At 39.7% G+C, this 27,886-nt stretch overlaps 2 protein-coding genes across 3 annotated transcripts in view; one reads left to right on the forward strand and one right to left on the reverse strand.

Annotated features, from left to right (window-relative positions):
* Window positions 1-27,886, reverse strand: part of LRRC2 (leucine rich repeat containing 2) — a 109,365-nt gene that overhangs the window by 74,643 nt on the left and 6,836 nt on the right. The window contains exon 1 of one of the 2 annotated variants that reach the window (XM_037901698.2): window positions 5,322-5,473. The exons of the other annotated variant lie outside the window; for it this stretch is intronic. The gene's annotated coding sequence lies outside the window, so the exon portion shown is untranslated. Of the gene's footprint in view, window positions 1-5,321; window positions 5,474-27,886 lie in introns of those variants that run through there. 2 annotated transcript variants of the gene reach the window in all.
* Window positions 4,236-27,030, forward strand: LOC122465762 (cryptic protein-like). The gene is made up of 6 exons (XM_043546241.1): window positions 4,236-4,369; window positions 21,661-21,716; window positions 21,818-21,973; window positions 23,170-23,284; window positions 23,363-23,472; window positions 24,273-27,030. The coding sequence occupies exons 1-6, from the start codon at window positions 4,236-4,238 to the stop codon at window positions 24,383-24,385; spliced, it is 684 nt and encodes a 227-aa protein (XP_043402176.1). The 3' UTR covers window positions 24,386-27,030.

Genomic DNA, 27,886 nt, shown 5'->3' on the forward strand with positions numbered 1-27,886 from the left:
ATGAAGATACAGTGCCTCTGAACTCAGGCATAGGGATAGGTCAGGTATTTTGCTATGCCAGTGTCTTTTGTATCTTTGAATGACTGTATGAACTTTACCTTTCCTGCTTCGGTAAAGAAGCTTCTGTTGTTTGCTTATATCTGAGTGTTAACAATGAAGCCATAAATAGCTCCCAGTGTCTCTTTAACCTACTGCTGACAACAGCTGTCAAAACCCCATTAATAGCAATGTCATAAGAACACTGACTTTACTCCTCTATGGAAAGCTTTGTCTATAATCAGATGCGTTGTACAAACACTAAGGCCATGTCTACACTAGCGAGCTGACAGTGGCACAGCTGTACCGATGCAGCTGTGCCGCTGTCAGATTGCTCATGTTGCTCTCCCATTGACATAATTAAACCACCTCCAATGAATGGCAGTAGCTATGTCAGCAGGAGAGCATCTCCTGCCAACTTAGTGCTGGCTACACCAGCCCTTCTGTTGGAGTAACTTATGTCACTCAGAGGGGTATTTTTTTCACACCCCAAATGACATGAGTTATATTGACATAAGTGCTAGTGTAGACATAACCTAACTTCACTATCAATTTACAGTTTGCCACTTAGGAGAAAATACTCTTCTCTACTTCACAGGTAGCTGGGTTAGCTGCTAGAGACTTTCACTTGAGGAAGGTGGCAGGAATCCTTTCCGCATCCCAGATTCATCATGCTCCCCCATGTGCCCAGTCATCCTGAACAAAACTCAGTTCCCTTTCCTCCCCATCCTTGCACCAGCAGATGTGGGAGTAGTCTCTGCCATGAGTGAGAGGGCTGTCAAGCTCTGCACACAGTTTCTGCCTCTAACTAGAAGGAAGCAGTGGGTGAGAGAGGAGAATACACCGAAACCAGCATATTTCCTATCTTGTGTGGGCTTTCGCCATCCAGGCCAGAGGAGCATTTGCTCTAATGTCTGCAAAGTTTACTCTTGAACTGTATTGAGTTTGCAGCTGAATACCTTCTTCCGTGGATGAGGTCTGCTTCTGAATTATATTACAGATCATCAAAGCCCCTTTCTCGGATGATGCATTGTTATAATGTTCACTCAGTCTTATGAAGTGTTAGTGAGACAGATCATGAAAGAAAGGCTCTTTGGTAATATACTACTGTATAATGAAAGCACAGTGCCTTCCAGGGAAGAAAGGCTCCAGGACCATAAAAAGAAAGCAAGGGTATGATTTACAATAGCATCACCTCTGGAAAAAGGAGTTCTGCATATGGGAGTCGATGGTAGCAGATAATCTTACCACTAGTAATTCACACTCACATATGGGCAATTTAGTGGGCCTTAATCAATATCCTCAAATGTAACACATGGGGCCAGATTCATCCCTGGTGTGTATCTATTGATTTCAGTAGAGTTCGATTAGGAACTAAGCTCATCCATTAACTATAATTCATGGCTATTGTAAAGAATATTGTAAAATCTTTGCCTGCTGTTTAAGGGAATATGATACATTGCATACCAACTATTTTTCAAAGTAGTGTATATTATTTTTAAATAATTAAATTGGGGGTGAAATGTCCTCTTCTGGTATCAGCTGCTGAATTATTTTAAAGTACCATTATAAATGCGTAGTTCCAACATTATCTCATAGCTGCAGGCTATAGAAGTTGAATGTTGTTGTTCTCATATCTCATTCTTTCTGCTTTTGTTATTTTCACATTTGTTTTCCAGACATAAAGGGATTGCAAATCAATTTTCTGTTTTACTTATTCTTCAGAAATACAACTTAGGGCCCAGTCCTGCAAACTTGTACTCATGTGAGTACTTTTACAAACAAGTAGGCCCATTGAAGTCAATGAGAGTACTCATTTGGATAAATCTATTTGTGTATATAAGCACTGGCAGAATCAGGGCCCAAAAGGCCAAGGATAAAGAGATGGTATTTATCATTCGTTTTACTGAAATAAGTGTAGCATTTATGCAGAACTCCACCATCAGGATGAGTATCCGCTAAGTATCCGACATGCATGACAGCAGGCACCACAGGCTGTGACTCGTACAGATTTTTTAAAAAAATCTATAATTGCCTGTCCAATGTTCTAGGTGCTTATCCCATAAATAAAAAATTAGTATTAAGGTAACACCTAGAAACCCTACTTGAGAACTAGGATCCCACTGTGTTAGGTACTGTACAAATACAGAACCAAAGGACAGTCCCTGCCCCAAGAAGTTTACAATTTCACAATTTCCTCCATAAACAAGGACTACACATAAAGATATCTACCTCAGCCCACACGATCCTCACCAGCTTTAACCAAGAGAGAAAAAAGATGGCCATTGCCATGTGTTCAGAAGATTAATAAATCTAGGCCTGACAGACCAAGTGAAGAGGCAAGGGCCAGAACTGAGGACTCCTCGCCGAGGCCTGGTCTTCACTAGGAATTTACGTCTCTCAGGGCCATAAAAAATCCTGGTGTAGACAGCGCTTCCATCAACCTAGTTATTGCCTCCTTGGGAGGTGGATTACCTTTGCTGACAGGAGAAGCCGTCCCATCAGTGCGCCACTGTAGCATTTTCAGTTTAAACATACCCTGAGAATGCCCTGCCAGCAGCTCCCTCTCATTTATACTGAGGGAGCTCCAGCTAAAGCACTTTGGTTAAACTCACCTGTGGAAGTACATCATGGGAAGAGTGGCGATATCTGAGGTAACCATGACCCAAACAACTTAAGACTTTATAAGTTAAAACTAACACTGTGAATTCCACTCAGAAGCTCCATGGAAACCAGTGCAGATCACAGAGCACGTGCTCCAAATGTGCAGTTTCTCTTAACAAACAGGCTGCAGCATCCTGCTTTAGCTTCTGAATGGTACCAAATCATAGCCCTGTGTTGAGCACAACCCATTTATCTAATTTTGAAGCAATGAAAGCATGGGTAATTGTGGCAAGAGCTACACTGTAGAGATAAATCACACTCATCTTGCCTGGTGGATATGGAAGAAAGAATTCTTGGGCAGCCATTACTTAGGACTCCAGGAGTAAAAAGGTCTACCAACTCCACCATCATTACTTCTGTCTTGTTGGGAGTGAACTGCAGCCAGCAAGCTCTCATCCAAGCCCCCAGTTCATTTAAGCACCTATATATATAGTGGCCTAGCTGTGTGTGGCACTTACAATTTACTTTTTTCTGACCACAGTTCTTACTGATGGATGTCATGTGGCTATACTGTAGTAACAATACATTAAAAAAAGAAAAGACAGTAATAAAAGCCATATTATAAAAGTGGCCATTTAATAATAAAGTTGATATAAGTCACTTAGATATTTCTTCCTTTAACTTTTCCATTAAAGATCAAGTTAATGCTATTTTAAGCACCAACAATAACAAAAACGTGCAGATAACAGGTATGCAAAAACTGAGCTTGACTCCTGTATTATTTTCTATGTACATATTTCTAGATTGCCTATCACTGTAGCACAATTACTTAATCAGTTCAAATTCTACTCTTAGTTAAATAAACTGATCTCATAAATGAGATTCCCCGTTATCATTTATCTCTTCGCACCTTGATTCTGAGACAGTTCCTCACTGGGTTATTCATTAATTAGGTCTTTTAATCATGGATTAATTAGCAGTTGAATTACAGTATTCCTTATACGTGTCAAATCTTGTAGCACTAATGTGTTTGTCATCAAGTATGATAGATGTTACATTTGCAAGGGGATTTATTACAGATGTATTTCCCCAGCACCTCAGTGAACAGACAGACTATCTATTCAGCGAAGTGATTCTTTCTCCTACAGTGGAGGCAAAAAAACATTTTGCTGATGTTTGTGGTATATTTTCTTCCTTTTATTTACTGGACTTCACTGAGAAGCTGACTAATTTTCATAGGGATCTATGAAAGGGGATGTCAGCAAGCCATTCTGCTAGTGTTCTGCACCATTCCCTTACGTGAGAGGTATTCCCCAGCCAGTTTAAGACCCTTTTATGTTGCAGAAACATAGTAAAATGCCTATGTCCAAACAGAGAATCAGGTCCCACGTCTGCCCCAGGTACTGCACTTGGAAGGAACACTTCAGCTGTTGGTCTCAAAATCATGGGAGCCAGGGGCAATGTGCTCTTGCCAGCTCAGTTCCTTCATACTCTGATGCCATGTTGATGAGTGCAGTATAATAATTTAGGACACGCCAATTAGATAGGTTAGAAGGAGGGCTGCTCTAAATTACTCCTGCTCCAGTGACTAAATTATGCCATCAGGAGTTGTCACCTCAGGACCACTCTACTGGCTGACGAGCTCTGGAGGACAGTACACTCCAGCTCTGCCTCCTCCTGATCACGGACATGTTCTCAGCCTTCCCAAGAATGCCCTCTACATGCCTGGGTATGTAGGGACCAGGTGGCACAGAGCTGGTGACACCAGGTTTACATCCCCAAGGGATTCATTTTCCAGCAAGGCAGTCCTCAGCTTCCCCATTAAAGCAGTTCTCTATCTCCTTTGTGCTGTCAGAGAGGTGCATAGGGGATGGAGCCAACACCCAGGATGTGACCCTTTGTGCACTGGGTGCTATCACACATAACTGATCTTCTCAAAGATGCTGTGTTAGTTGCTCCAGAGGTTCACACAGTGCATGCTCACAGTTTTTGGGGTGTGGGGATGTTCAGTACCATTTTAGCCTACAATAAGGAACATATGCCCTCATATCACAGCGATGGACACCACACAAATACTTTTACTAAAGACAACAACTATGTTTAACTTAAAATGGTATGTTTTGTTCACAATGATCTATTAGCTGTTAGATTTTGTCTACCAGTGCTAGATTAGGTGTAACTGGCCTTCAGAGGCTGAAGTTCTTTAACTTTTTTTTTTCTACTGTAAATTTTGACAGCCAGTGAAATAAATGACCAATCTCTCCAACCATTTATTTTATTGAAAATCATTTTCACACCAACATATGTCCTTGAGATGTAATAGCAAAGGTTTATTACAGTGCAGACATGGAGAGAGAAAATATCTGGAGTCATAAGCATTGTGTGTGTATAATACAACACATTGGGTTGAATTTGTCTCATGTGTAAATCTGTTGAAATCAGTGGACTTACACAGGGGTGAATTTGGCCAGCTATCTTTAAAGTATGAAACATATACATTGCTTAGGGTGTAATACGCTGCATCTCCATTATCTTTCTCATATATATATATAAATATCTTTCTCATTTGCAGTTCATTAGAAGCAACAAAGACCTGATGACAATTTCTCCTTCCTGCTTCCCACCCTGACCCCAGGAATCCAAAGAAACTGTAAATTGTAATCAGCAAAATTGCCACTTACCTACAAGTAAAAGAACGCAAGTGTCCAGAGCTCCTGGGTATGCACTGTGGTTAGTTAATTGGGGACTCTGAGGTTGTTTACAGCAGCAACATAGCTCATGGTGAGACAGATCTGTTTGAACCCCACAGCTGACTAGCCTTCCACATGCACTAATATGCTATATTTGTACAGTGATAACATGATCTGTGGTCTGAGAACAGAGACATGTGCAAGATAAAATATCTATACTGCATGACTCAACAGTATGAGAAACAGCAGTGTTAATAGAATAGCATCTTACTTGAACTATGGAAAAGTGAGAAAGCTAACATTACTGGAACTGTAACCTACAGTTATTTAAGCCACACACAGGTGCCTGTGTACTTTTCCACTTGAAAATGGCATGGGTAATCCATACTTGAAATTAGTTAAACAGTTTTCTATTGTTATTGTAAAATCCTTGCAATTAACATAATTTTTATAGACTAGAAACCTGTTAATACAAGGAAATAAAAAGAGAAAGGGATCTGGAAATCCTCCTCAAAGGTGAAGACAATCAACACTACCCCTACCCCCTCTATTTCAGGTCCCTTTAGAAGTTTTATTAAACTGTAGGTAAAAGCTGTTTGCTGTAACTCTGGTTATAAGGTTAATTTTAGAATGACCCATCTAAAAATGCTTCTGTTTTGATTATATTCTCTCGAGTTCAAATCTAAAGAGATCAGATGCTGGGTTACAATGGGTGGAAGAGCAAACATCAATTCCTAATCTGAACCACCATAAATTTCAGGGTGGCTGTTTTCAGATTGAAATTCTTAGGTTCAAACCCACCCCACCCAGTTGTTTTAGTTCTGAGCTGGATCCAGAACCAGAAAAAAAGTTTTAACACTTTGTGTTCTGACATGACCAATATCTCTTGAGAACTGTTCTTGTGAGATTTTATCCCCAGATGGTGACCATCTGATTCTGTGAGTAATTAATCTCTTGTAAGCTCCACTATTTAGGGACAAAGTCTCACGAGAACAAACATTGAGGGAGTTCATAACCCAAACTCAAATCCTAGCCCTGATTAGGCCTTGAAACTAAACCTGAATCCCAGTTTATTTGCTAGGTAATCTGCTTTGATCTGTTTGCTATCCCTTATAATCACTTAAAATCGGTCTTTTGTAGTTAATAAACTTGTTTTTGCTTTATTTAAAGCAGTGAGTTGGAGTGAAGTGTGTGGGAATCATAATTCATGGGCAAATGCTGTTGCATATTCCTCTCCACATTGATGGAGAGGGTGAATTTTATGAGCGTACGCTATAGAGTTCCTTCCGCAGAGCAAGACGGTATAATTTTGGGTTTATACTCCAGAGGAGGTGCATGCCTGAGGAGCTGGGAGTTGCCTTAGCTGTAGCCTTCCTATGCAGGGGCTGGTCAGAGAGCATACAAGTAACTGCAGCTGGGTGTGTCCCTACCTGTATGTATGCTGGTGAAAGTGCAGGCTGGATGGCTGTGCAGCTTGTCACAGCAGTACAGTGTGAGAGGGAGCCTGGGCTGGTGGGTCAAGGAACTCAGTAGTACCCCAGTTCCAGGTGGCACCCCGGAGAGAACCTGTCACAGTGGACTCCAGTGTTCTAGCTGTCACAAGTCACAGCAGTCTGGAGGAAACCTCCTATTCCCCCTCAAGCTTGGATGTGCCAAGACATATCTGAGAATCTAGTGCTGTATGTTTGCCAGTAGAAATGTAACCAGAAGCATTTCTATTTCTGTTCGTCTACACTGATGATTTTTTCTTACTTACATCTGTACAATAACTATGGTGACTTCTGTCCAATTTGGGGGAAAATTCCTAGAAAAATACCTTTTTTTTCTTCTTCTCCTTTGAAAGTGTGTGTGTGTGTGTCTCTCTCTCTCTCGCACACACACACACACATTTTCACTCTGTGAGTGCACTGGTCTATTTCATTTATAGGGAATTCTGCTATGGGACTTTCTATGTTTGATGATGCCAGCCTTTTCTCTATCCACATTTTTATATCTTTGTGCTGGTGCCCCATTTATTTTTCTGTTTAAAAAAAATATATTTTGGCTGAAATTGTCAGGAGGAGGAAATACGTTTTTAATCAAAAATGGTTTTTCAACTAAAAGGAAAATGTTGCAGAATTTGGTAGGATTTTTAATGATTTAACATCAAAATATGGGAAATCAAAAAAACTATTCTGAAAAAAATGTTTAGTTTTTGGTAAAAAAAAAATTCTTGATTTGGTTTTTGAAACCTAAAAGATTGATTACAGTTTTTGAAAACCAAACTCTTTGGGGGTTTGATTTCAGTTTTTCATTTAAAAGAAACCAAAAGAATTTCATGAGGAATTAAAAAAAAAATGAAAAAAATGAAAACGAATTGACATTTTTCGACCAGCTATATGCATTATTCTTCAGCCTCAGCAATTGTAAGTATTAATTACAGCAGCTGGACCTGATTCTTATTTCATTTATTAGTTTTAATTCACTATAATTTCACTGACTTCAGTGAAACCACTCCTAATTTATACCAGTGAGAGAGGAGAATCAAGTCCATGAACTGCAGGACTAAAAATGGAGTTTTGCCTTTAGTCCTGAAAAAGTGAAGATCTGATTGTAATTACAGTGTAATTATGTGTTTGTACAGTATTATTAATTAATAATAATAAATCGCCTGATTCTTGACTTGTTTCAGGTCCAACTGCTATTCATTCAGCTGTTAATGTTGCCTAGGCATTGGGAAAGGCATTGTTTATGTTTGCTATAATGAGATGTAGAGCTGGGACTCAGAAATAGACAGCTGACACTTCAAGTTATGTTGCCTCCCCAGCTGCAACAATTGATTCATATAGATGTTGAATAAATTGAGAAAGAGGATTGTGCCTCCAAAGAAGAAGGTGTAAGTGAGAGACTGTAGCCCACTACAATTCACTGGGTTCAGTTCGAGGAAGGATTTGGACCAGTTCAGGGAGTTGTAGAAAATGTCTGTAGAGATAAATAAATAATAATATTACCTAGCTCTTACACAGCAATTTTCCGGAGTACATCTCAAAGCACTTTACAAAGGAGGTCAGTGTCATTATAACCAGCTTCCCATCTGTATAATGGGTATTTAAATCTTCAGACTAGCTGTATGATTGAATGCCAGAAAGTTTGGCAACTAACAATACAACCTGATCCACATCATATCTAAAAAGTCTGTACTGAGTATTCAGTTCCCAAAGCTGTTTCCAAAAATAGCTTGTTCAGCCGTGTCCAGTTGCTTCTTTGGTTTCACAGAGCCAGTTAAACCATTAAGAATTAAGACACAGATCAAGGGGGTTCAAAGAACCCATCTTTTTACTTTCATTCTGCTTAGAACACATGCACAACTTCCAATTACTATATCTGAACACTACCTGCTAGCCTATTATTTTGTATAAAACAGCATGAGTGTCTACAATTAACTCAGGAACAAATAACCCAATCTACTGAGTAAACAATATTAAACATTAGCTGCATAGACATAACAGTTCTCCTGCTCTCTCTCCCTCACTTGTTCAGATATGAAGTAATAAAGTTCTGCAAATATTCAATTTGCTAACAATCTCTAGAAGACCTCTGAGATGAAGGGTCAACCCCTGAATGTTATGGGATCCAGATTCTCCCAGTGCAGTTCTACCATTGGTAGAAATAGAGAGAACATTAGGGTAGACAATGCACTGGTGTTTTTACCACCGTGTCATTGAATCCTGCTCAGAACAGATCTATTCTAAACAGCACAATAGTTAAAACACCAGAGAATTTCAGTGCTCTTCTATACCAGAGCTTGCCATTGTTGCCACCTCCAGTAAAGATGCATCAGTAAAAGACTTTCTCAAAACTCTTAGTATAGGCAATGCTTTAGTGCAACAGTGTAGCAAACAACAGCTCCTTGGAGATACACTTCCCACAGATGTCTAGCAGAAGCTATTCCCCATGAGAATGGCCCAGTGTCAGGCTGAAGACAAGATGGAATTAGCTGTGTAGATTTTCCAATCACTAAAGAAGCTGTGCAGTGCTTAACCAAGACTCAGTGTTGACAAGAATACTTGGCCATCAAAATTATTTCTGCTTGTTGCTTTATTTTCACAGCATTCATATGGTCTTCAAGAGCCATCTGTACTTGACAGAGCTGCAGAGTGACACTACAGTATCCACAAGTCCCACTTCAAATCATTCCAATAGGACAGCTCATTACCTATTTGAAAGAAAGGTATCAATGCCCTTTTGACCTTGTGAAATTGGCCCTTCCTGATATAGTCTGAAAGGGTACTGAGGAACGGGGCCAACTTTTAATTCCTGGCTTAGCTGCAGCTATGAGACGGATGCTCTAAAATGTGTCTGGAGCATCCATGCTAAGACACGATTAGTATTCCCAGTTCCCAAGGGTTCTTAGAGTAAGCAATTCTCAGAAGCCCACAAAAGAATGAGAGAAAAAGTTGATCCCCAATACTATTAAAGAGTATCAGAAGTCATTTTGGCTTGTGGAGGCTATTCTTTTGGAGGTGACATGTCCATAGATAAATTTGCAATAACCTGCAAATTACCAGCCAAAAACCTGCTAAGAGGTCCTGCAGGATTTTGCTAATGTTTAAAAGGGAGACTCACAGCATTTTAATGGAGATTTCTGCAAGATACTTGAACATTTTCCAAATCTTTTTGAAGGAAGAACAATGCTATGACTGCACAAGTCTTGTACGGGAGGTAGCTAACAAAGCTATAAAGAACACAAAGCACTATAGAAATAATAATAATAATAATATTGTTAATGCCTGATGATTGCGGATGTGTGCAGACGTAAATCCAGAGCAAAGCCCCACGCTCAATCTCAAGGCCCCTTTCTTAGAACTGCTCCCACTGGCAATTCTCTTGATGGTAACTGACTAACCTCACTTAAGAGGTGTTCTCTGAGCTGAGTAATGGGAATGTTATCAGTCAATTGAACTCTTATTTGATTTCATTACGGAACAAACCAAACATGCAGCAGGCCCCGGTGTAATACTGATTGGTTATGTCTTATTTGTTCACCAATCACTGCACAGAACTCTGGTGGTGCTTGAAATAGGAGGGCATTTTGGTAGAAGCCAAAATCAACCGATATCCTCAACAGAGGCAGCAATACAGTGAGTGAAATGCAGCTTGCCTTCTGTCCATATCAAAACAGTGAAGAAGCAGAACCTTCTTCCAGGAGTTCACATCATCATCAAGGCCTAATGCAATGAGATCAATAGATGGGAACGTGTTGTTTTCCAAGTAAGGCTAAAAATAGAAGTAGCGCAGTTATCCTTCTCACTAATTTTCTGTCAAGAGAACAGGAGTGCTATGAAGAGGAAACAGACCATTGGCCTATCTACTCTACACCAACATCCTACCATTGGCAGCCTGTTCAGAGATTAGGTTTGATGGGGAGAAATGACTCGCTGAAGAGTACATCCTACCATACATCCCCAAAAGTGATCGGCTTATGCCCTGGAGCATTGCATTTTAACAAACAACAGCAATTCAGAGGAATGATTCCGAACCTGCTCAGAGGCAGCACACAGACAAGGACAGACTGCTGTAACAGGAGTGGGTGTAGTAACAATGGAACAAACAGCACCATCTACTGACTAAACTATATTAATACCTACTTAATTCACATACATAACAACAAGCACCAAATATGATCCTTTCTACCTTCAACAATATTGCCATGCTATGAAGAAAACAAACATCCAATTTCTCTCTCTCTCTCACACACACACACACACACACACACACACACACACAAACACACATACAGCAAAGGATCCCTTTTCCAGTACACGCTGAGTTGTGCAACTGGAATGTGGAAATGTCGTATGGATGGATGATGGCTTCTATGCCGTAGTTGCACATATCTGGTACACAGGTGTTTGTATTAGCATTCCACTTAGGGCATATTTACACTACAAGCACTACAGCTGTAGAGCTGAGCTACGCCACTCTAGCTCTGTAGTGTAGACACTTGCTACAGTGACTGAAGGTGTTTTTCCATCACTGTAGTAAATGCACCCCCTCAAGAGGCAGTAGCTAGATTGACAGAAGAATTCTTCTGTCAAATTAGCAACTGCCTACATCAGAGTTTAGGTCAGCTTACCTACATCACTCAGGGGTGTGAATTTTTCTACAACCCTGTGCAACATAGCTAGGGTAACCTATTTTAGATGTAGACCAGGCCTTAGTCAGCAGCATTCTGGGTGGGACTAAAGTGGAGAAGGAACACTCCCAGAATGAAAGAGGAGTTCTCTATGTCTGCTAATTCATGAGCAATACTATTTTTGCTTTAAAGTGCTGGGGTACTACTGAGCTAAAGAACTCTCCATTATTCAATCCTTGATATCCAGTCAGGTCTATCCATTGTCTTTTGATAAGTCCAACATACCTTTCAGTAAGTATATGTAGACATGCCATGCATTATTTTACACAAGAGACAAGGAAAGATAAGAAAAGACGGGTCAGGTGTTGTGGGGTCTAAAAGGCAAGGACAATAAGTGTGAACTTCATGCAATGGAGAAATTGGGTCACTGAGGAATTCAAAAAGATAGACAAGGAAAATGATGTTAGCTTTTTGTAAGGACTGAAGTGATCATAGGTGCCAAGAAGCCAGAGAGGAAGGGCTTACACTGATATCAGGAAACAAACACCTCCTATTAGTGCCAGATACCTCACAAATCTTGTCTCCACTAGGAACTAATGATAACTAACATGAGATAAAATCCTAGCAAAGCAAGGCATTTGTGGTTTTAAGATAGATTAGCAAATTGAGGTAAATCAGTGGTTCTCAACTAGGGGTACACGTACCCATGGAGGTGCACAGAGGTCTTCCGGGGGGTACATCAACTTCCAGATATTTGCCTAGTTTTACAACAGGCTACATAAAAAGCATGAGCAAAGTCAGTACAAACTGAAAGTTCATACAATAACTTTTTTATACTGCTCTATATACTATACACTGAAATGTAAGTGCAATATTTATATTCCATTTGATTGATTTTATAATTATATGGTAAAAATGAAAAAGTCACCAATTTTTCAGTAACAGTGTGCTGTGACACTTTTGTGTTTTTATGTTTGATTTTGTAAGCATGTAGATTTTAAGCAGGTGAAACTTAGGGGGTACACAAGACAAATCAGACTCCTGAAAGGGGTACAGGAGTCTGGAAAGGTTGAGAGTCACTGGGGTAAATCATAAGCGCCCCATAGTCTTTACCTCAGTCTGCCCACACGTGAAAGCTGCAAACTGCCTGGTCTTCCCTAGAATTTTCCAGTGTGGCCGCTACCATGCAGTAAGAATACACCCAAGCTTCTTTTCCTCGTGAATATGCACCCACAGCTCCATTTAAAACCATGTGAAGAATAAGGCACAACGTAGTTAAATTCACTGAACACACTAAAACAAATTTATCTCTGGCATAACTTTATTGGTCTCAGTGATAAATCTGGCCCAACAGTTTTTAAAAACTAGGTTGTGATTTGCTTTGCTGTGTATTGTTGCCTGTAAGTCTCACCATAGGGCAGCAAGCTCCCTCAGGGCAGTATTTGTACTTTGGCCAAATTGTTGATCATAACTTTATAAAGTAGAGAGCAACAAGGGAAAAGAAAAGTTTTAATCCAGACCTATAAAAACTGTGAACAGAAGAACAAGCAGTGTCTATTTCTTGGGAATGAACCTGATCCTCTCCCATTGGGAGTACAGTATATCCAAATAAAAACAGCAAAAAAGCTTAGTGTGTAAGTTCTCCTCTCAGTGTCATCTTGTTTATTAGATTTAAATTTAGTTGACACTTCCATGACCTAATAAATGTGTCAGCAAGTGCTCAGGTAAATATGGTGACTCTGTGTGCAGATAAAAGGATTGGCAGACAAAGTGTCCATGTGAAAAGGAAGAAGTTTGCCCAAATGAACAAGGTAATAAAACTGGATTTGGAGTTGTAAAGAAAAAAAGATTAGTGAATTTTGCTTGGGTTCAGGTTTCATCGGAAAAGATTCACCATAGTTCCAGTGCTACCAGAGCCCAGTTAGTGATGTAGTCCTTCTTTCTCTGCCGTACATATTGTCCCATTCTACAGGCAGAGAGAAGAAAGAAATGTACAACAAAGCAGCATGGGAAATGGCAGCATCAACGTCCAAGAGGCAGTACCTGAGGTCTCCACACCACTATTAACATCAAATCACAACAGCAAAGGACATTTAAAGGAAGGAAAACCAATGTACTCATGTGAGGCTGCAGGGTTGGGTTTGTTGTTTTGGGGCTTTTTTAATGTTTTGTGATAGTTTGTAATTTGTGGGAGGAGGAGGACAAAAAGAGAGTAGGACCAAGAATGAGAAAGGAGGGGTGGAGGTGGTTAAAATTGAATTTTAATGTTATGACCATTCATAACATGCAATGTATTGACATTAGGGTTGAGAGGGTAATTCACTCTGAAATGGTCAATGTTTTCTTCTGTACATGATTCATGGAGCCAATTAACAAGCGTTGGACACCATGAAAACAAATATAGAGCAGCAAACAGAGTATCATCCCTGGCATAAGCCTACCGCATTCCCCATTCTCCTAGTGGCTCACCAAAGAGAAAATTTCTCATTATAAGTACAGATTTAAGCAGCTGGGCTTTGTATCAGTGTCAACAGTAAATACAAAAGGTGCTCTAACCATTACATATATTATCTTTTGCTCTGTCGAGCAAACATGACAAGTGGGGCCGTGGTAATTACAAAAGGTAATTACAAGTGGAGACAATGCAGCTCATCACACAAGATGATGAATTACATGGAAGAATGAAGAAGCCATGTGCAAAGAACTAATGATTTCTGGCTTCCAATACGCACAGATTAAACAAAACTTTAAAATAATTAACGTGGAGGAATGTAATGTTTAAAAAAAAATACCAGTTACTAAGTATATAATTTGTTGAAATGAGTTGTCCCATTAGAACCAGCATTCATTGTTTAGATTTGGAAAGGAAGTTTTAATAAGTCAAACCATCAGTGCAATTTTAATGACATTGTTACAGATTTCTAAATAACTGTATCCTGGTAAATGTCTAAAGTTGAGAGTTTTTATGATGGCAGAATGGCCTCATGGTTAGAGCTAGTCAGAAAATTTCAAGAAGTTAAAAATGAACAAAGAATGAAAATAATTTTCAATGGAAAATATTTCCATTTTTTAAACTAGCTCTACTGATAATTACTGCTAACCTGCAAACAGGCAGCAGGGGAATCAGAACTAAAGACATTTAGCTCCAAAAAATCACAGGCTTGTAGCATGTAAACTGAAGAAAGAATATTTGCAGCATTAAAGAAGGTTTATATCTTTGTGGGCCAGGCACTAGCAGATTCAAAAACTTATGGGGAGGTGTATTTTTTCATAGCTAAGAGCTATATTGAGCCTTTAGGTGCAGCTCTGAGTAAGGAAGAATGGTCCAGTGGCTAGGGCACTAATCTGGGACTTAGGAGACATGGATTCAGTTCCCTCTTCTACTACAGACTTCCTGAGGCCTTCTCTACACTAAAGGGGAAATTCAATCTAAGCTACACAATTTGAGTTACATGAATAGCGTAACTCAAATCGACGTAGTTTAGATCTACTTACTGCAGAGTCCACACTACGCAATGTTGATGGGAGACACTCTCCTGTCAACTCCCCTTACTCTTGTCGATCTGGTGCAGTACAGGAGTCGACGGGAGAGCAATCTGCGATCAATTTAGTGGATCTTCACTAGACCTGCTAAATTGACTACCGATGAATCGATTGCCACTCACTGATCCACCGGTAAGTGTAGACAAGCCCTGAGTGACCTTGCCCAAGGTCACTCAATGTCGCTATGCCTAAGTTCCTCATCTGTAAAATGGGGATAGTAGCACTTTCCTACCTCATAGGGTTATTATGAGGATACATTAATTAAAGATTGTGAAATGCTCAGATATTACAGTAATGAGGATCATAAAAATACCACCAACAATAAGAGATAGTGTCTAAGCTGCCAGTAGTCATACCATCTGTCTGAGGAACAATTCCTTCCCTGCTTATCCATTGCTTCAGGTGGATAGTAATTTGCATTGGCTAGTGCATGGGATGGAAGGCCACAACCAAGGTTCTCCCATTCCCTCCTGTTTCTCACCCAGCTGCTCTGGGGGGGACTGGTGTCTGCACAGTGCCAACTTACACCTGTGTACTGTGACCAAAGGTCTGGGTTCTTACTCCCCTATATGGGTGTGTAGTCCAAGCCAAAATCTAGTCCTTTGTAAACACAGTTGGCTGTTTGCTTAATTTTAATTTCCTTTTAAGAATATTCACGACAAAAAAAATCACAAGAGGAAAAAAGTTGTAAAAACTGTCACAATAAGCATCATTTGTTGTGCCTACATTCCTAGCATTTCCTGATTGCTACCACACACATCCTCTGCAGCTATCATATTCGCCGTCCTCTGGAATTCTGCCTTTTTCACTATGCAACCCAGCATCATTTACTACACATTTTCCAGCCTGTCCCCTGAGGGTTCATATGTACTTTCAGTTACATTAGAGCAAATTCAATGTAAATCTACTCCAGATTTACTCCTCTCCTTTCTTTCTACTTCCCTAATCAGGATCAGTGACTTTTATAGCTTTCTTCCAAAAAACTCATGATTGTACATGTGGCTGTCATGCAAATTGTTCTCTCTAAGGTCCACTTATATCCAGTTCACGTATCAAGTCGCTGACCTCCCCGTTGGTCATCTTCCACCCACAATCATTTCAGGGGCGATGTTACCAATATAACTCGCAGATGTCTGTTGGACATGTCTATAGCAATGTAGCCTAGCTTCCCTCAACTTCCCTGTCTTCAACTGGGGCAACCCACATTAAGCCTCTCACAACCTCACTTCATTTCCTATCACAAAGCTTCCAACCATTTCATCATCTCAATATCTTCATTTCCCTGGTGGAAAGCATACTGATTTATTTTCTTGTGGCTGGCCAAGTCTCTGTTCTATGCACTAGGATGGGTCAAATTACAGTTGTATACACTCTACCTTTTAACTTTATTGTCATCTTTTTATCACAGAGAACTGGGGTCAACTCCCACCAAGCAGCTTTGGTACATTGCCATCACTTTGGAGACCACCATTGTCAGCAACCATTCATCCTAGGTATTTAAATTCCTTCTCTCTTTTAAGCTTTCTGCCCGTAATATCTTTTGTGATTGGTCCGCCTCTCACAGTTATCATAGCCTCAGTCTTACCAACATCAACGTTAAGTCCCGCCTGCTCCAAACTGTGCTGCTACTGTTCAAAGCTGGATTCCAGGGTCTCACAATCTTCTGCACATATCACTAAGTCATCAGAAAACAGCATATTGTAAGGCAGCCACCTTCATATATTCTCACTTATCACATCTAAGATAATTGCAAACAAAGAAGAGGCTCAACACTGGCCCCTGCTGCAGGTCTACATTATCTGGAAATTCTCTCCTGTAGCCCCATTTGGTTTTGACTATGGCAGTCACTCCACCATAAATAAACTGGACAAGATGGACATATCCTTCCAGCATACTCCTCCATCACAGACTCCACCAAACCAATTCCCTTGGTATAAAATCATACATCTTCTCCAAGCCCGCTGTGACAGAGTGCTAGCCGCAGCAGCACCCTGATCACTGACATGCTGCAGCATGAAAAGACTCCAGACGCAGGTGTGAGCAATTAAGCACTTTCTGTTGAGGGATTATGGGCATATGGGTGGTAATTACTGGCCTAATGCTGTATTTGGAAGGATATAAGTAGAAGGAACAGGGAGCAAGGGGGAGTTCAGAAGGTGAACTGTGGTGAGGAGAGAGACTGTGTGGAAACCTCTTGCTACAAGCTGTGCGCATTATGTTCTGTGTGAAAAAGAGCAAAGGCATAAAAGGTACGTGTGGTGAAAGGAAAACAGTCTGGGCAAGTTTATGGCTGTGAGGTGATGCACTGCTGAGGGAGCACTCTGTGACAAAGACCATGCCCTTTTCTCTAAACTTCTCCATGAGGATTTGTTGGACAAATATGGCATCAGTTGTACTTCATCCCAGCATAAATCTACACTGACCCTTCTGAATTTCAATTGTTTTAAGCAGATGTATTTCAATAATGTCCTCCCATACTTTTAGAGCATGTGACATCAGCTGAATTGGGCAATAACTAGCACACACACAGTGTAATATCCCCTTTATGTTTAAAAATGAGCACAAAGCTTTTATGTATCAGAGGGGTAGCCATGTTAGTTTGTATCCACAAAAACAACGAGGAGTTCGGTGGCACCTTAAAGCCTAACACATTTATTTGGGCATAAGCTTTCATGCGTCTGAAGAAGTGGGTTTTTTACCCATGAAAGCTTATGACCAAATAAATGTGTTAGGCTTTAAGGTGCCACCGAACTCCTCGTTGTTTTTTCAAAGCTTTTATGCCATTCATCTGGCATTTTCTCTTTCTTAAGAATATCATTGAACAGTCTTGTAAAATACAAGAGAGACAAACTGGATGAAGTAATATCAGCTAGTGAGAGAGACAAGCTTTTGAGCCACACAGAGCTCTTCTTCAGATCTGGGAAAGGTACTGGAGCATCACAGCTAAAGGCAAGATGGAACAGATTGTTTAGCGTTAGTAGTTAGCACATATTCTATGGGACCATTAAGGTGAAGTGGCCCATTAACACCTCTGCAGTCATAGGACAAAAAGGGGGGTTAGTGGGTTACAGATTGTTGTAATAAGCCATAAATCCAGTGTTTCTGTTTAGTCCATGTTTTTTAGCGTCTAGCAGAGTTGTTAATTTAAGCTCCCAGACATCCCTTTTCAATGACCTCAGTACATCGACTGGTACTTTATCTAGCCCAGGTGCTTTCTCCTTTTTCATTTTCTTAAGTGCGCCTATTCTAGAACCTCTTCCTCCTGTATTCAGTCTATCACTCCCCAGTTCCGTTTACATGGTTTTAGGGCTTGTACACACTAGCATTTACTTCAGTCTAACTTAAGTCACTCAGGAGTGTGGAAAAATCACCCTCCCACCCCGAGCGATTTAAATTCTGCTGACATAGCTGCCACCGCTCAGGGAGGTGGAGTAATTATGCCAACGGGAGACCTCTCTCCTGTCAGCATAGACCATCTGCACTAGCAGCGTTACAGCAGTGCAGCTAGATGGCTACAGCTGCCTGCAGTAGCGGTTCTAGTGTCGACTAGCCCTTAGTTCCTCCCTGGGGTTCACTTCAGTCATCACTCTTTCAAAATAATTACTCCAGATTTTAGTGATTGATTGACCATCCATTTGCAATATCCCATGTTCATTTCTAATATGAGCAAACTCATTCACATCCCTTGTCTTCTCTGTTTCCTTACCTAGCTTGTAGATAGCTTCCCTCCCTCATGTTCTAGTCAGTTATATAGCTTGTCACGGGTCACATTTTTAGCTGTTGCAACTCTTCTTTTGGCCTCATTTTTTCACTCCATATTCACCATTTTATCACTGCTCAAGCCACTGGCCTGCCACTTATTAAAAGTTACCTTGTTCTTCTCAACAAATTATTTAACTTGAGGAGTCTACCACCAATGCTCTCTTCTTACCCTTTTTAGCACTGATTTCCTCACTTCTAGGACTTCCTGTGCTATTTCCAATATAGGTAACTTTAATTTGTACCAGTTTTCCTCTACACATCCCTGTGTGTAGTCAGGAAGTCTATGCAAACTACTTCTTGCTTCAAGATTTTTTTCACTCCCATCTTACGTTTCCACCAGTTAGGCCTTTCCACTTCCCAGGAGTTCAGATGTTTCTGAGGTCTCTGCATTCTGAGGCCCATTAGAGTTATGTCCAGATTTACACCCTGGCAATTGCAAAAAGAATCTGGCCAAAATAAGACATAGATTTGCAGAATGGCTGTGTAGTTCCCATGTCCCTGACTCATTCACTGCACTCTGTCTAACCTGCACACTTGATGAGGCAGGGATCCTACAGAAAAATATTGGGTTAGATCCTCATGCAGTGTAAACTTGCATTGCTCCATTGACCTCAGCAGAATAGTGCCAATTTATACTGTCTGAAGACCTGGTTTAATTTCTACATATGTAATTAAAGACTATGAATCAGATTCTCAACTGGTGTAAATCAGAATAGTGCCATTGAAGTCACTGGAACCACACCAATTTACACCAGCCAAGGATCCAACCCAAGGGGCCTCATTCTCCTCTCAGTAGAAACTCCATCACGCTAACATCAATGAAATGAGAATCAACGCCCTTGTCTTCATAACTGCATGTAAAGTCCCTACCATGCTTTCAGCACTGTACAAATAATAATACATCTGTTTCCCTTTGATCAGATTTTGGGTGTAGCATTTGAGCTTAAGCCCCTTCTAGTGCTTGCAAACCAATTAAATGGAGCAAACCCATGAAAAACTATGAATTTGTCAAACCCAGGTCTTGCCTAAAGGTTTGCAATAATATTTGCCCAGTGGAAAACTGGGTTCATTTAAATACAAACCTCTTCAAACTTTATGGTTTATAAACCCACACAAATTGGTTCTCTTACAAAAAAATTCATTAATCCCTTTTTAATCAAACTTGGAAGGTTCACCCAGCTCTAATGCTCAGGATATTAATGTGGAGGAGCTGATAACTACTATCACTGCTTCCTCATTGACTCTTCACTAGCAGCTTCACACTTCTTGCAGTTCTGAGAGCATTGATTTAAAATGGCCTGTAATGCTGCCAGTTCAATTTAACACCAAGAAACTAAAAGAAGAAAGGCGGGGAGGAACTATGCAAAGAAGTGCTACACAGCACCCTACAACTTGAAAATGTTTCCTCTACTATGTTCTAGAAGAAACAAGGTTTGTACTCTGCATATTTCTTTTTGTTTCATATCAAGACAGGGGAACAAAGAGACATTCCAGGATACATGTTAATGCCTGAAGCTAAATTTTAGTAAACAACAATTTATATCTAAATATGCAGGGCTACATTTTCAAAAGTTAACTTGAAAGTTATTTTACAAAATGCTCACAAAATTTTGCACATGAGAAAAGAGTTGCTTGATTTTTTTTCAAAGACCACACTACACTAGGGAAATTTTGCAAACATTCAAGTAGATTTGTTCCGAACAAGGTTAGATAACGCAATACTTAAAGTACTAACACCAGTTATGCTCCATCAACGTGAGCGCTCCCACCATTGCTAACATTGGTGGACCTGGGCCATCATTAGTAACAGTATGAAACTTTGCAAAAATTTCCCTAGTGGAAGCAAGACTTCCAGCCTTGATTCTCCATTGCCTTGCCCCTGTGTAGTCATTTACCAGTGCACAGTGAGCATGTAACTTAACAGCAAGTGAAACTAGTTGGGTGAGATAATATATTTTATTGGACTTACTTCTGTTGGTGAGTGAGACAAGCTTTTGAGCTTACACGGAGCTCTGTGACCTGAAGAAGAGCTGTATGTAAGCTCAGTGCTTGTCTCTCACCAACAGAAGTTGGTCTAACAAAAGATATTACCTCACCCGCCTTGTCTCTCTAATATCCTGAACCCATCACAGCTACAACGCTGCATACAATAGTAGACAAGTCATATGCATTCACCTGAGGGGTCTGTCTGCTGGCCCTTCTAAAACATATTGGGCCCAGCTCTGCTTACACAGGGGTAAATAACAACTAACTCCACTCAAGCCAATGGAGTTACATCAGTCTATAGGAATCATTGCAGAACCAGTGGAGCCTGGAGAACTGGGGCAGTATTCATTGATAGCAACAAGCTCAGTTCTGTTGTCTGTTTAGGTGAGCTCTAGTGGGGATATCAGTGTGTGGAGGAGAGGTAGACAGGTGATAATTGACTTTCAATTGTTTATTGATTGAGCTGTTACAAGGAAAAGCTGAAGTAACACCAACAGTTCTCTGCTTGTTTCGACCAGACAAAACAAAGAAAGTTGCTTCCAAGGTTTCTCTGTGGATGATGGTCCCAGCCAGTAAATGAAGGTGCCCGTTAAGTTGTTGGTGGAATACTGAAGTTATTTTTACAGCATTTGTCTCCTGAGGCAGAAGGATAATGAGCAAGAGGGTCCCCACTAGGTCAGAAACATTGAGAACGTCATCTTTGCAACAGTCTACTTTTTGACTGACTTTTTCTTATCTTAAAGAAAAAAAGGTTTTCTTTATTTTTTTTTCCACTTGGCAGTAATTACTTAAGACTTACTTGAGAGCTGAAATTTTAATAACTGAATATTTACCTGCATTATGTGTTTTTCCCCTCCCCCCCTTCTCTCAAACTGTAGTTTTGTTTCTTCTTTACAACTAAGCTGAGTTATCTATCTGCTTTAGATTGGTTTTCATTTTGGCTCTGTTCTCTGACACCGTTAAGCTGGAACTGGGAACTGGTAAGAGATTTATCTTATTGGTTGAATGGCAAAAGGGGTCTTTAAAATATTACCTTTGATTCTTATACTATATAAATGTATTTCTCTATATGCAAATTAAGAGCATGAAGAAAGGAACCCAAAGCACAGGACAAATCTGGCTGTTCTTGGAACACAACTACCTCTGAGATATTTTGATTTTTCCCCGAAGACCATTAATGAAACAAACGGCTTTTCAGAGCTGCAATCTCGTGTACCTTTTATTGGCCTCACAGACAGTAAGTTAATGCATTATGTATAATTAGGAAAACTGCACCTGCACCAGTCTTTCTACCATATGAATAGTGAGAAGAGTGCTGGGTGAATAATTCATAATGAATAACTAACTTGAAAATTACCTCTGCTCTGTTTTGCTAACTGTCTATGTGCACTCAAGTACTTATTAAAGACATTAAACAAATAAATCTTGGTCTGTAGCCCATATCTGGGCATGGGCCACCTAAGTCACTCTATATGTTTCTATTCCCTGTGTTTCTATTCTTTAAAGTCACATTTCTGATGTGAATGCTCATGGAAGGTGAACTTTCTTTGATTGTTCTCCAATAGCCAAGTAAAATCCAATATTTCTGCAAACCTTTCTGCCTATAAACTCATTTACTAGGATGCCCTTGGAAAGCCTACAACAAAGGCATGATCACTGGCCAATGCAATTCCAGTGCGTAACCACTTGACAGTATTTGCCCAGGGCTAATTGAGGCTTTTTAAAAATCTTTTGTTCAGACCCCAACTATTGTGATTGCTATGAATGCATCCTCTGTTGGCTTAAGTTAAATCAAATACATTTTAAATAGTGGGCGTAGGGTGGGAAATTAAATTTACTTGCTGCATCTTGAAAATATTTTGCTCTGCATTAGGCCATAGAATTGTTCTTGATGATGAAAAAGCATAAATAAATGAGTCCAATATAGTTTTTCCATAGTAGTCTTTAAAATTTCTGCAAGGCACTAATTTCTTATTTAATAAATCTCTTGACACTTCTTCCTTTAGCTGTAGCTTTACCTGAAAAGATACTAAAAGGCCTTCCCCATATCATTGCCAAATTATACTAGTCACATGCTAGTAAAGTTTTCCTGGTCACTGTGGATTGGGATCATTTTACTAAAAACAACTTTGTTGACCTAGGTTTTTTTCCCCCTCTTTGATTTCAGTGTGTGGTAGACAATAACATGAGAAAATTATGGGACTGAAGGGCTGCCTTGGTTCCTAGTCTGTGTTGGTACTAAGATATAGGTGTCCAAAACTCAAGTAACCTCTTGTTGAAGGGACATTTCTTCTAATTCTTTACAAAATACCTATTTCTCACTGTCTGTCTAGTTCCATGTATTTTAGTGCAGGTGAAAGGGATCCCCATTTAGCTGTCAAATGCTGATAGGCATGCAAATAAGTGTAACAATTTATTTTTTCAAAACCCCAGGCAAGAAGTTAAATAGACACTGCTGCAAAAATGGAGGAACCTGTATCCTAGGCAGTTTTTGCGCATGTCCAAAACATTTCACTGGGCGATACTGTGACTTTGATGAACGGAAAAGGTAAAGGAACTGATGAAAATGGTGTATTTTGTTCCAATGGGATCGCCTTTAAAATCTGAAATCTGTTGTTCTTAACAGAGACTGTGGTGCTGTTCTCCATGGAAACTGGCTACAGAAAGATTGTTCCCTATGCAAATGTGTTTATGGGACTTTGCATTGTATCCCACAAATGTTTCAAGATGGTTGTGGTAAGTACATTTGCTTAAGAGAATGGGGGAGTAGATGCATAATCTTCCATCCTCCTCCTTAACATAAACAGGCTCTAAAGCTCTAGGTTGCAAACAAGCTTAATATAAGCATTAGAAACAGGACACTTAATGTCTTAAGTCTTGGAAGATGAAACTGTTTAGTAACTATTCTCAAAAGAGGCACTATCACCATCACTGTAATTTCAATAGTGTGCACTAGTGCCAGTTCCAGACATTCAAAAATCATGAGTCAGGTCACAAAATATCATGAGAGGTGTTTTTTTTAAGCCAAAATTTGGGTTTTAGTTTCTGTGCCTTTAAAGCATACGCTCAATGTTTTTAAGATTTTTTTCCCTCTGTAACTGAGGGTTAGAAGCTTATTTTTATTTTCTTTTTAATGAAAGCTGAGATTCTCATGCAATTGTTTGATTCCAGCAGCTAAGGCCTTAAGAAAAACACCAAATATTATGTGACTTGCAAAATAAAACAGGAGTTAGCTTCTTATCCAAAATTTCTGTGTTGCCAAAGCTAGTAAATTGGATGACCTGCAGTTAAAGAATTTGACTTCTGCCAGCTATTTAGAGTTTACAGACTGAATGATAGTGAGGACTGGAAAAGCTCAGACTCTTTTATCTTGTGAATGTTCAGTATTAGCAGCTATTCATAAACAGCTCCTTTAAACACCCTGTGCTACTGACTGCCAGCAGAAATGCATTCCAAGGACTCAAGTTTTTTTAATAAAACCAGAAGATGTGCAAGTTCACCATTGAAAGACCTACTTGTTTCATTCTTCCTTTCAGATGAAGACAAATATGAAGAGGAGATTCTCCGAATACTTTCCATGAGTTCTAAGCTGCAGCCAACAGAACATATCTGTTTTTTTACACTGTTTATATTCTATTTTATGGTATGAAAGTGGAATAGAAAAGTTCTTTTTTGTCTCTGTGCTTGTAATCAAGATTTTATTTTTAATTTATCTTTAGTCTTTTTTTTCCCATGGGAAAAGTCCAGTCGAATTTTAATAGTGCTGTTTAGTTTTTATCTGCTCTTTTAACAGTCCCATAGAACTCAAGGGAGACTTCCGCTGTAGGGATCTACAGGATGTTTGGTTTTTAAAATGTATAGCAAAGATGTATTGTTCTCTCAATTTTATGTAGGTTTTTTAGAGTAACTGCTATATAACTCTCCTGATTTCATCTCTTTGATTTCATAAGGCTTTCCCAGAAGTGGAGTGAGGTTTTTTTAAATAGCTCTCACTCAAAAACATTGTAAGATAATACTAAAGAAATAGTTTAGTGCGAAGACTAATGTACAAAAGATGTAATATTTCAGTTTTAGCTGCAAATATGAAAGGTAGGACAACCACTTAAACTGTGCAAGTGGGTTCTCTTTATTGAATCTGAAGTGGAATATAGTAAATTCCTACCCAATGTACATGATATATTCCTTATCCTTGGATTCCATGTTTTACAATGAAGTGAACTTGGGAAGAACAATAAATTATAGTTCCATATAACAATTCTAATTGTTGGCACCAAAAAAACCCTCTAGAGATTGCTTAATAGAAAACACAAATCATGATCCAAAACGTGTCATATGACTGGCTGATCTGAGCCTATGTAATTCCCCCCCACCCCTCTTAAGACAACACAACCACATGACTTCAGAACACACTTTTTTGTAGTGATGAGTTAGCTAATTGAGGTAAAATCCTAGTGCAGAAAAGCCAGCATGTAGCCTTCATACTAGGTAGTAGATCACATTAACTCCAAGTTGCCCCATAGTCTTTAATTTGACATGCCAAGTTGCATGAAATTACAAGCTGCCTTGTCTGCAGTATGATTCTACCCCAAGTTAGCTAACTTTAAAATACATTTGTGGAGTGATTACTTAATTGTTTAAGAGCCACTTTATAAAACTGCTGAATGTGTACACCTCTGGCAGACCCTACACTACACTATATAGTGGCAGTGCCACAGCTACTCTGCTATAGTGTAGACACTTGCTACCTCCACTTGAGACTCGATGTAGTTAGGTCAATGGAATAATTCTTCCATCGACTTAACTGTGGGATCTTCACTACAGGGAGATCGATTTTGCTGATCTAGTGAAGCAGGGATCGATTTTGCGGGTCTAGTTATGACCTCCTAAATCAATGGCAGAGAACTCTCCGGTCAACCCCGGTATTCCAGCTCTCTGAGAAGAGTAAGGGAAGTTGACTGGAGAGAGTCTCTCATTGACGCAATGCAGTAAAGACACCGGGGTAAGTCAACCTAAGCTACGTCATTATTCACGTAGCTGGAGTAGCATAACTCAGGTCGATTTACCCCTGTCATGAAGACAGGCCCTGTATCTCCAGTGGAGATTAGGTTAACTTAACTCTGTTGTGCAGGGTATGAAATTTTTCACAATCCTGATCATGAAGCTAGTTGGACCCAAGTTTTAGATGTAGAGCAGTCCTCAAAGTTAGAGCTGACTTCTGTTCATGATAATTTCTCACCACTACCTCTCTTTGCTCTTTGGGCATTTACCCCAATTCCTGCACCACACTCTGAGTCTTCAGTGCTAAAATCTTTACTTCCCCCGTGGGTAGGCTCTGTAGTGGTGACTAGGATAATTTTTTTCCCTTCTTTTAAATAAAGAGCTATCTAGAGCAAAGCAGCCCAGTTCTAAATACTGATTTTCTTCTTAGTCCCCTTAACTACCATTACCAAACTGCTAATCGAAAGGACCCACCCCAATACCCGTGGCAGCAGTAGTGAAGACAAGTGTTCAGGTCTAGGGTCGTGGCACTTGTGCAGTACTGCTATTCTGTGCTGCTTTATTAAAATGTAAAGGCATGGGAGGGAGGAAAGCAGGGCTTAATGCAGGTTGTGTTTAATGACAATAAACCTCCCATATCACCGTAGTGTGGTAATACAACACTGGCTTGGGTAGCTAGAAAGAAATATAGCAGAAATGGAACCCAGTATACTTAATTAGCATGTAAAAGGGCAGTTAAGGGCCTAAAATTTCAAATAACTGAAAACTTTCAGTTTTCATGTTTGTTTGAGAGGAAGGTGTTGTGATGTGTTTGCTTTGGAAAAAAAAAAACTAAATAGTGTAGGGAAATTCTGGCTTCATTGAGTTCAATGGGAGTTTTGCCATTGACTTCAATTCAGCCAGAATTTCACCCATGATATCTGCAAACTGGGTCCGCCTTGTCTGGCTAATAAATATTGGCCAACCACAGTACATCAAGTCAAATTTACTGATCCGCCTAGACCTCAAAAAAAAACAAAACACCAACAAACATCAGTCAACTTGAATGCATAATTGCTTATCCTATTTTATCATTACTGCTACTTGAACAAAATTTAGGGCTCCTGAACATTGGAGCAAGCTATAGAATTTTATAGTGAACCAATGATCTGAACCAACCTGCAGACTTCTACACTGTTATGCTTACTATCTTTTACTGTGAAAATGTACTAACTTTGTAAATTGTAAGCTATTGTCTTGTTCTTATAAACTTCAGTGCTCTTTTAATCTCTGAACACCTTCCCCTTCCTTCCAAGGGAAAAAGTACTTAATATATCTTAATGTGGCTATTTGATTCCCTCACGTATGTACATTAGCAAACTTTTCAGTAACCGAAATCTGTTCGAAGAATAGCTTTCATGTGCCAAGAATTTAGGCCTGACAAGTCAGCGTTTCAGTAGGTTGCACTTTAAATTAATAATTATTAAACAAGTTCTCTGCTGCTATGCAATACATACCTCTAAGAGCATGGTTTGTCTTTATTTCTAGGAAGCATGGCTAGCAACATTCACTTTAATCACAAAAATACAAAGTGGAAGCTTACTATAGCTGCTGTCTTCCTTCTAAATTTTCCTGATCCATTGACTGAACAAACATCAAACGGGGAGGCCCTGTGGCTAGGCGCATCACATTATTATTAATAATACAGTACCACTGAGCGAGGCACTGGACAGACATAGGAAGAGACAGTCCCAGGTGTGAAAGGATTACAATCTAAAATAGACAAGACAAAGGTGGAGAGAAAGTAAGCTCTATTATCTCCATTTTACATATAGGAAAGTGAGGTACAGAGTTGAAGTGACCTGTCCAAGGTCAGGATGTCTATTGCTGATGTAGGAATTGATCCTAGATTTGCTGAGTCTAAATCACAAGACCATTCTTCTTCTAGTCTTTGAAGACCCACAAAGTCTTGGGACTACTCTTCCACAAACTGCTCTTACTTTTGGAGTAGGAAATACTTCATTTTCTATAAATATTTTATGTCTGGTCAATGGTCAGTTGCCTCTCTATATCCTCTTAGAATTACCTCCCAAGCAGTAGCCAGACTTCATTTGGTTACCAGCTGCAGTACAGTATAGCCATCATTGGCAATATTTCATCAAATATAGTACAG

The sequence above is a fragment of the Chelonia mydas genome, chromosome 5 (assembly GCF_015237465.2).
Source record: "Chelonia mydas isolate rCheMyd1 chromosome 5, rCheMyd1.pri.v2, whole genome shotgun sequence".
Classification (NCBI taxonomy): Eukaryota; Metazoa; Chordata; order Testudines; family Cheloniidae; genus Chelonia; species Chelonia mydas.

Coding starts and splice junctions, on each gene's coding strand:
- LOC122465762 (XM_043546241.1), top strand. CDS start 4,236: ATGCCATCAGGAGTTGTCACCTCAGGACCACTCTACTGGCTGACGAGC. Junction 21,717..21,817: donor TAAGCTGGAACTGGGAACTG/GTAAGAGATTTA, acceptor ATGCAAATTAAG/AGCATGAAGAAAGGAACCCA. Junction 23,473..24,272: donor AATGTTTCAAGATGGTTGTG/GTAAGTACATTT, acceptor TCTTCCTTTCAG/ATGAAGACAAATATGAAGAG.